This window comes from Mytilus trossulus, chromosome 9 (assembly GCF_036588685.1).
Source record: "Mytilus trossulus isolate FHL-02 chromosome 9, PNRI_Mtr1.1.1.hap1, whole genome shotgun sequence".
NCBI classification, from domain to species: domain Eukaryota; kingdom Metazoa; phylum Mollusca; class Bivalvia; order Mytilida; family Mytilidae; genus Mytilus; species Mytilus trossulus.
Window position 1 is genome coordinate 27,461,511 of NC_086381.1, and position 9,770 is coordinate 27,471,280.

General features: G+C 30.5%; 1 protein-coding gene across 9 annotated transcripts in view; it reads left to right on the plus strand.

Moving 5' to 3' along the window:
* Positions 1–4,065, plus strand: part of LOC134685401 (osmotic avoidance abnormal protein 3-like) — a 28,613-nt gene extending 24,548 nt beyond the window's left edge. For all 9 annotated transcript variants that reach the window (XM_063545143.1, XM_063545145.1, XM_063545147.1 and 6 more), the window contains one exon: positions 469–4,065. In XM_063545143.1, coding sequence (XP_063401213.1) covers positions 469–704 — 236 coding nt within the window. In that variant the 3' untranslated portion in view covers positions 705–4,065. The remainder of the gene's footprint in view (positions 1–468) is intronic.
* The last annotated feature ends 5,705 nt before the right edge of the window (positions 4,066–9,770 follow it).

The following is a 9,770-nucleotide window of genomic DNA, read 5'->3' on the forward strand; positions in this document are numbered from 1 at the left end:
TATTGTTTATATTGCTCACCCTATGTTAAGTTTTCAGTGCCCTGTGTCATACTTCTGGTTTCTTTTTAGTAGTACCTCACACCATCAATAAACTATAAGTAACCTCTTATAATTAAAACCTGAGATGGTAGATTCCTGCATCCAATCAGAAGCTAAGAAAACCGTCTATTGACCATATTAAACTTTAAGTAAAAAAATCGTGAGTAAGATAAAAAAAAACAAACAGATGTTTAAATTCAATTATTGTACCACAAAGCAAATCAAACTTTTGAAATTTCATTAGTTTAACTTGTAAGAATTGAACAACTTTTTTTGAATTTTTCTCAGTTCTTTCTACTGGACAAATAGCAAGTAAATATCAGTCAATCTTAGACCTTCCTTTCCACTGGACAAATAGCAAGTAAATATCAGTCAATCTTAGACCTTCATTCCATGTATTATGAACCCAATTATTTCTTATAATTGCAGATATGTCTGAGGTAAAACAGAGTATTCAGAAGCAGGCTCCAATGCCAGTATCTAATGGTTTTGGTAAACATGACCAGATGAGCAGTGGTTTACGTGCTGCTGCTGTCCATGGTCAACTCATCAGTCAAGAGACCGATCAGTTAGTCCGTAAACCTACACGTCTGGAAACATTACAACCTATTGGTAATGGTGGCAGGAAAGGGAAGAAGAAAAGGAACGAATTACAACCGTTATGATTACAACTTAAGTAGATACAAACTGGGTACTGATGCAATCAACCAAACAATTTATAAACTCTATTGTTACCAGCATAATACTAACTGTAGTAAATAATCCTATAGAATTAATGGTCAAAGTTATTGCAAATTATTATTGTGTTAAACAATATAAGTTATAAAGAGATGTATGAAACAATTGAACAATATGATTCTTAAAAAAACATTTTTATGGATTTCAATTCTCTTTGGAATGGCACTTAATTTAATTATTTTTTTTATTATCCCATACAATGCAATACTTTTTATCTCAAAGGATGATTTATAAACAAATTTTAATTAATTTAGCATTGAAAATATGAGAAAACTATTATTACTTTTCAAATTTACTATAATATGTGCAATCGAACTTTGTAAGGATTGGTAGATACTTAAATTACGTTTTTTACATCTTTGATTTGAGAATTACAGCAGTTTTAATCCATGTCAGTTTGGTAAAATCTGTTAATTAAATCTGACTATCCAATACATAAACATCTGATATTTTTTACTTTACAGAAATATAATATTGATATTTTAAAATGTGTATGAAACATTATTGATTATTTTAAGCTATTTTTTAAATGCTGGTTAAGTATATTTGATATATTTCAGATTTTGGTAAAAATATCATAACCTCATATATTTTTATAATTAAGTGTAAAAAAAACAGTAAAACTTTCAAGTTTTTTTTAGATATTTTTAAAGAATCCAATCCTGGTATAAGCAAATATTGATGTAGATAAATTGTGTCTTCACTCGTGTACTGCAAATTTGTATTTTGTTTTTGTGAGTGATATCTTTATTTTTTGTTGCAACATATTCCTTAAAATTGCAAACAGCAAGTGCTTCTGTGATAAAAGTTGTAAAATCATATCATTAGAATGTTGTTTGAAACATTCCATTGATGTAAAAATATTGTTTGAGACTTTCCATTTATGTAAAAATAATGTTTTAGACATTCTGTAGAAAGCATTTGAAGTGCTTGAATTGTGTGACAATATTATCATTCATATTTTTATTTCTACTAAATTTACTTGCAATATAAATGTGATATTTTTTGTTAAAATTTTCTTTTTGAAAATTCAAAATCGTAATAGAAAAAAAATCATTGAAATAAGAAAAAAAGACTGTTGGGCTAATATTGATGTTATCACATGCAATATCATACCTTTTATTGTATCATACAGAGGTAATGATTGTTAGGCTGATATCAATATTGTCACATGTAATATTATACCTTTGATTGTATCATACAGAGGTAATAATTGTTAGGCTGATATCAATATTGTCACATGCAATATCAAACCTCTCATTGTATCATACAGAGGTGACAATTGTTGGGCTGATATCATTGCTATCACATGCAATATGCTTCTGATTGTATCATTCAGAAGGGACAATTGTTCTAATATTTGGAGTGATATTTATTTAATATAAAAAAAGTTGTATGCAGCTTTGAAACTGGAAGAATAAGATTCTCTTTAATATTTTCACATACAAAAAAGTTGATATTTACAAACATTAGTCTTGATATACTGCAACTATAATCATAGCTATCTAACTATGAAAAAAAAATATCCCTAAATAAGCCCCTGATTGTGAAAGAAGGAGATTGACATCGTACGAAATTTCTCGTACCAGCATTTACTATATTAAGAAAATAAAGGTTAGAAGGTCTATCCAAGCTGCAGAAATCCATATGACTCTTTAATCTTCAACAGACATCTGGTATTATAGGACAGCTAGTCAGATACAGCTCAGTATTGTATATAATCTTTATGTCTTTCACAAAAAAATCACAACAGATTATGAGGGTTATAGAAATATTTTTAATTATACTTTATAGTTTTTATTTTTGTACTTTTTATCAACAGTTCAGTAGTGTGCCACTTTATATAGATATCTGGTTATAAGAATCTCAGAGGCATTATTAAAACTGCTACAAACTATCAAAGGTACCTTTAAACATAATGAATCAGAATTATACAGATGGAAATGGTTTGCAGTAGTTTTTTTCATGCCTGTTGAACATTAGGGTAGCTTTAATCGGTAAGCCGAAAATGAGCAGGCCTCATCCACTAGTCAGTGTTGATAACTATTTTAGTCCATATCTGTCATAGAGTATTAATTATACATTGTTAACTTTTTTTATTTATCCGACACATTCCTCCGTCCAATTATTTATTTTATCCTTCTGTCCTAGGTGTGGATATTGTTGATTTATGCCATACCAATTTGTTGTTGATTTGTATATATCCGTCCATGGATCTGTTTTTTTAATCATATATATATATATATATATTTATTCTTGTTATAACTCTTGTTGAAGTGTGTAATATCTATACAATGAATGTGAATTAAAATCTTAAAATGACTATCTTGGAAGCAGCAAGTCTTGATGCTGTTCCAGAAATGAATTGTGAGGGGGGTTGGAAGACACTTCCATGATAAATTTGGTTGTTAGTGGTTTCCTTTTTAGAAAGAAAGCCTGAACAATTATCAGTTATAGGAAACAATCAATTAAATTGTATTCATGGTGGGTAAAATAATAAGTGTCTTTCAGCTCCCATTTATTTCTCAAACAGCCATAAAATAAAACCAAATTGGGTTATATATTTCATTGTCAAAGTTTTTTGTTAAAGCATAATTTAGATTTAAAGCAAATGTATTGTGTGATGTTTTTCTGTCAAAAATCATGAATTTATCATTAACATAATGTAATTTAACCGTAGAAGAATTTTATTTGATAAAACAAAAACATTTGGGGATCTTATTATTATTATATTTTTTTTCTAAAAATAGACATTCCTGTTAAATTTTTAAAGTATCTTTTATGTCACTGTAATTGTTATTTTATATTTTTCAATTCTAACAATCATTCCACTTTCCACAAACATTTGCCACTTTTGCCAATTAAGCATAATACATTTTAGATTAAAAATAAAATGAATAAACTTGCAATTATTGATCAATCGTTTACAGTTAAACCTTGTTGTACAGATAAAAAATATGTCTGCAGTTAAACCTAGTTGTACAGATAAACAATGTACTAAATATTTTGTTTGTGATGGGTAATAACTTGGTTTAGCTGTAAGGACATAATTAGAAATGGTATGGGAATATTGGAGGCACTGTTATACTTGGTTTAACTGTCTTAATTTTTAAGAATCGTAGGGATGTAATGGGTATTAACTTGGTTTAACTGTAAAGTTTTACAACATCAACAGTAGGGGAATATTGTGAGACACTGTTTTGTAAACAGGATGTATTTTTCTGTAATTGTAGGACAATCTACTGTAACTGTACTATTGTTGATCAATAAATCACAATTGTTGTTTTATCTTTGTTTTATATATTACTGTGAATAAAGAACAGTGAAACCTGTCCAAACTGAACCCCAACGGGACTTTGCGTTCTGCTCGGTTTTCACAGGTGTTCGGAATTGCAGAGGTAAACAAAAGTCGACACCAAAATAATTTTGACACTTACTGACAAGGGACAACATATGACACAACAGACTACAATTTATTTTTATGTTGATATAGATGTAAATGATATTGTACAAGTAGATGAAGATAGACGTATTGTTACATTTTTTTTATAAATCAAACACCACTTCATCAATCATGCTCCTCGTTGTAAAAAATGTATAAAGTGTTCAATGATGTCTGACGTGTAGAAAGTTTGCTTTTAATAATTATGTTGTCATCCATTAATTTCCTGACCAATTTCGAATCCCAGTCGCTGTATAATGTTGTAGTTGAATCGAGATTGTCATTTTTAGCTCACCTGGCCCGAAGGGCCAAGTGAGCTTTTCTCATCACTTGGCATCCGGCGTCTTTAACATTTTACATTTTTGAACTTCTTCTAGAGAACCACTGAATGGAATGCAACCAAACATGGCATGAATGTTCCTTATGAGGTGCTGACCAAGTGTTGTTACTTTGTAGCCGATCCATCATTCAAAATGGCCACCGGCGGGGGACTTAGTTTAACATAGGACCCTATGGGAAATGCATACAAATGACTTCTTTTAGAGAACCACTGAATGGAATGAATTCAAACATGGCATGCATGTTCCTTATGAGGTGCTGACAAAGTGTTGTTACTTTGTAGCCGATCCATCATCCAAGATGGCCGCCAGGGGGACTTAGTTTAACATAGGACCCTATGGGAAATGCATACAAATGACTTCTTTTAGAGAACCACTGAATGGAATGAAACCAATAATTTTGGACCAACTTGAAAACTGGGCCCATAATCAACAAGAGGCTGTCACAACGACAGCAAACCGGATTTATTAACATTTATTTGTATCCTGCCAATATCACAAGAACCATAACTGATGAACGGTGAAAGTGAAAATCGTCAATATCAAATTTGACCTTCATTTTGTAATCAGTATCAACACATTAAAATTTGAAAAGCTTCAGTTGAACAGTTCATGCATTAATGCACGGACACGACTGGAAATGCCATTTTTTCAATCTTTCATGAACCATAACTCCTGAAAGGTAAAAATCTAAATTGTCATTATTAAATTTGACCTCCATTTTGTCATCAGTAACAACATATTAAAATTTGAGAAGCTTCAGTTGAATGGTTCATGAGTAAATGCAGGAACATGACTGGAAAAACCATTTTTCAATATTTCAAGAACCAGTACTCCTGAACGGTAAAAGTCAAAATCGTCATTATTGAACTTGACCTCCATTTTGTCATCAGTAACAACATATTAAAATTTGAAAAGCTTTGGTTGAACAGTTCATGCATAAATGCACAGACACGACTGGAAATGCCATTTTTCAATCTTTCAAGAACCATAACTCCTGAACGGTAAAAGTCAAAATCGTCATTATTACACTTGACCTCCATTTTGTCATCAGTAACAACAAAAATAAAATTTGGGAAGCTTTGGTTGAACAGTTGATGCGTAAATGCACTGACACGACTGGAAATGCCATTTTTCAATCTTTCAAGAACCATAACTCCTGAACGGTAAAAGTCAAAATCGTCATTATTGAACTTGACCTTCATTTTGTTGTCTGTAACAACATTTTAAAATTTGAAAAGCTGTGATTGAACAGTTCATGAGTAAATGCACGGACAACATTTGGTTGCCGCCCACCCGGCTGCCCATCATACCGCCGTACATACCCAAATCAATAACCGACATTTTTGTTACAAAAATCTGGTTAAAAATCTAAGTACATGTTTAGATTCAGCATATCAAAGAACCACAAGAATTCAATTTTTGTTAAAATCAAGCTAAGTTTAATTTTGGATCCTTCGGACCTTAATGTAGACCAATTTGAAAACAGGACCAAAAAAAAAAAATCTGAATACATGGTTAGATTTGGCATATCAAAGAACCCCAATAATTCATTTTTTGATGAAATCAAACAAAGTTTAATTTAGGACCCTTTTGGCCCCTAATTCGTTGGGACCAAAACTCCCAAAATCAATCCCAACCTTTCTTTTGTGGTCATAGACCTTATGTTAAAATTTCATAGATTTCTGTTTACTTATACTAAAGTATTGTGCAAAAACCAAGAAAATGCTTATTTGGGCCCTTTTTGGCCCCTAATTCCTAAACTGTTGGGACCAAAACACCCTAAATCAATCCAAACCTTCCTTTTATGGTCATAAACCTTGTGTTTTTAAAAATTTCATAGATTTCTTTTTACTTTTACTAAAGTAAGAATGCGAAAAACCAAATGTCTTGGGACGACGACGACAATGACGACGCCAACGTGATACCAATATACGACCCACAAAAGGAGTAGGTCCGGTAAGGACTCATTTTGGCCTCAAATTTCAGTTTCATCTGACGAAAGATTTTGACGACTTTTTTATCACTTAAGTGTCTATTTCACTTGATTCAATTAATTTGTGTGAAAGATTTTAACTGATTTAGTCATTAAAAACGATCTGATTCAAGCTCAAATATGAAAAATCTCTCAAATATGCCAAAACCACACTTTTCAGATGGTTTTTGTCAAAAACGAAAGTTGCCGCATCAGTGTTCATCCACAACCTTTATATATGTTATGTATTATCATGAAATACAACTTACATTTCAATATTAAGGATGAACACGAATGCGGCCACTTTCGTTTTACACGGAAACCGTCTAAAATTTAACTAAAATGATAGAATTTTGAAGATTTTCGTAATTTAGCATGACTTAATAGTGCTACAGGCCGATTTATGTGCATTGTATTGTCAAAAACTGCCCATATTTATGTAGCAGAATCATTTAACTGTCCAATAAATAACTAAAAGTTTACATTTTAATAATTTTGTAAAACTGTTATAAGTTGGGGCCAAAAAGGGGTCTTACCGGACCTACTCCTTTTCAATTTCTGCGGTCGTATAAAAATCTTCTCTTCAATCAATCACATAAGGACATCATTCAGAGTAAATAAATGAAACAAATACAGTTTAAGAATATCATTTTATTTTTCAATGACATAAGTCCATGCAATAAATGGAAAATGAGTCATATCTCTATATATAAATATTCATAATATCAATTTGGTGAAATGATGATTTTATCATTAAAAGCAATGACTATGACCCCTCTTATATAATTATAATTACATCTAGTTCATTGTTTCCCGTTATTTGAATAAAATTTCATGATACAGATGTACAGTCTATAACATACAAATTTGATTTCTGGATAGGTACTAATACGTTAAAGTTTGTAAGCTTCTGTTAAATTTAATTTCATTCAGTAATTTTGTGTGTATGTATTTTCACTGAATTCACATGTACCTCAGATCCAATGAAATGTTGTAATTACGGGAAAAGTTTTAAATAAACTTTTAGAAATCCAAAACTATGTTATTGCAGAATACAGAACAAGGTTTAGTCATAGTCATTGTTTATACAGTCAGCATGATTCCACAACACATGAATAGTTTACATATTAAATTTACCCTGTGTATGGAACTAAACATTTATATAAAGAAACTTAATCATCGCAGAAACCATTCATGGTAGAACAATTTTTGTTCATGGAACAGGTCATATCAATTTCTATTCTATAAAGAGCTATCGTAAGAATTTATGTGATTTATGTTATAAACACCTGCATATTTAAAGAAAAAAATCTTGATGATAAAATTAAATAGAATTTCAAACTTGCTAATCACGTACCAACATGAACGGTTTCTGATGTAATGTATAAAATTATTTAAAGTAAAAATAATGGTAGGATGGTAACTTTATTAGTTCAGATTGAAAATAATACTTAAGTTGGACATGATTAGTTAGAATTAAAGGTAAGATGAATGTAAATCAAAAAGTAATTAATTACCCGTACAAATCAATGGCAGTGGTCTAAGAGTATATAACTAAATCATAAAGAAATGTAATGTAATGAAGTACAGGAGGAACAGTATGAGGAGAACAGTAAAGAACTCTGAATTAGACAGGGATACAGTTACAAATATATTCATAGAAAATCTTGAATAGAAAAATTATCTTGATTCAAAATAAAATACTGACAATCCAGCACAGAAGAAAATTGTGACTCATATATCTATTCAAATGAATGTATACAAAAAATAAACAACTCTGGTGAAAAATTCCCTGATTAAAAATAGCCATAAAAACTTTTATCGGTAATTCGTATATTTTCCCTTTGATCTTACTGCCTAATATTTTCGAGTATCAACGTACTGGCTGTATCACTGAAAATATTAGGCAATACATTGTGTGACGTCATAATTACCAATAAACAGAATAATAGGTAGTTTCGTTTTTGATACCGACTATATCATATGGAATATCTTAACTCGCCCTAACAGGCTCGTCTAGATATTCCACATGATATAGTCAGTATCAAAACCTCAACTACCTATTGTTCTATATATATTTTGCCAAATGAAACCCCTTGAGGTCAGCCGTGTTGGTTGTCTACATTATCACCATTTAATGTATAAATTTAGAACCTTCACATTCTAAAGAAAATTCTGTTGGTAATTTGGTTCAATTAACTTAGTGGTAATACAGCAAACTTTTTCATGGAAAATTTCCACATTGACAGGTGACAAATGACAAATGAAGCCTCTTCTGACAAGGTTAACATTGAAGATTTTGCTTTGTAGTTTCTTGGGTAACTAACTGTGACAAAAATGTTAGATAAAAACTAATGGAAAGAAAAAAGGAGGTTTCTATACAACTTTCATTTCTTCTATAACTACATGGTGCTGAATTTTATGATAAATCAATAAAGGTCATTATTTGGGACTACAAGTACTGGTACTTATGTAAATTTTTAATTAATAATTTCATATGATAATTATATGGTAAATACATTATTACTCAAACAGTTTCAAATGGCTCAAATAGAAGATACTAGCTTTTAATGTGCAACTCTTCTAAAAAATGTGTCCATTAAGGGAGCTACCATTGATTTTTATGGGGGGGCTATGATGAAATTTGAAAAAAATAGGCAGGACAGGAGTTTTGAGTTAAAAAAAAAGGCAGGATGAGACACTTGCAAAAAAAAAAAGTCAGGATGACAATTTATGTAAAAAAAGTCAGGATAAACTAAAAAAAAAAAAGCAGGACCGGATAGAGTGAAAAATAAAAAGGCAGGACAGAGATTACAGCTAAAAAAAAGGCAGGACAAAATTTTTCATCCTAGCCCCCCCATAAAAATCAAATGGAAGCTCCCTAACAAAAATACTGTTCCACTTTTAAAAATCTGATTTCTAAATATAGAATTAAGCATAACAGTTACTAAGCTTTTGACTCTTCACAACACAACAAACCATATGTTGTAACTGTTTAATCAGTTGAAAGTGTTTGAGTGATAAGTTTCTTAAAATTGAATAACATTTTTCAATTCAAATTTTTGAGGTAGATATTATAAGTTACATTATGACTAAAACTGAAAAGCTGATTAATTGATGTGTAAAATATTTTGGCATTAACTCATACATTGCCTAAATTCTGAACTTATCATCAATGGCATATACATTTATTACAACTTGGAAATTTATCAAATTAAAAAAAAACATGAAATGAAAT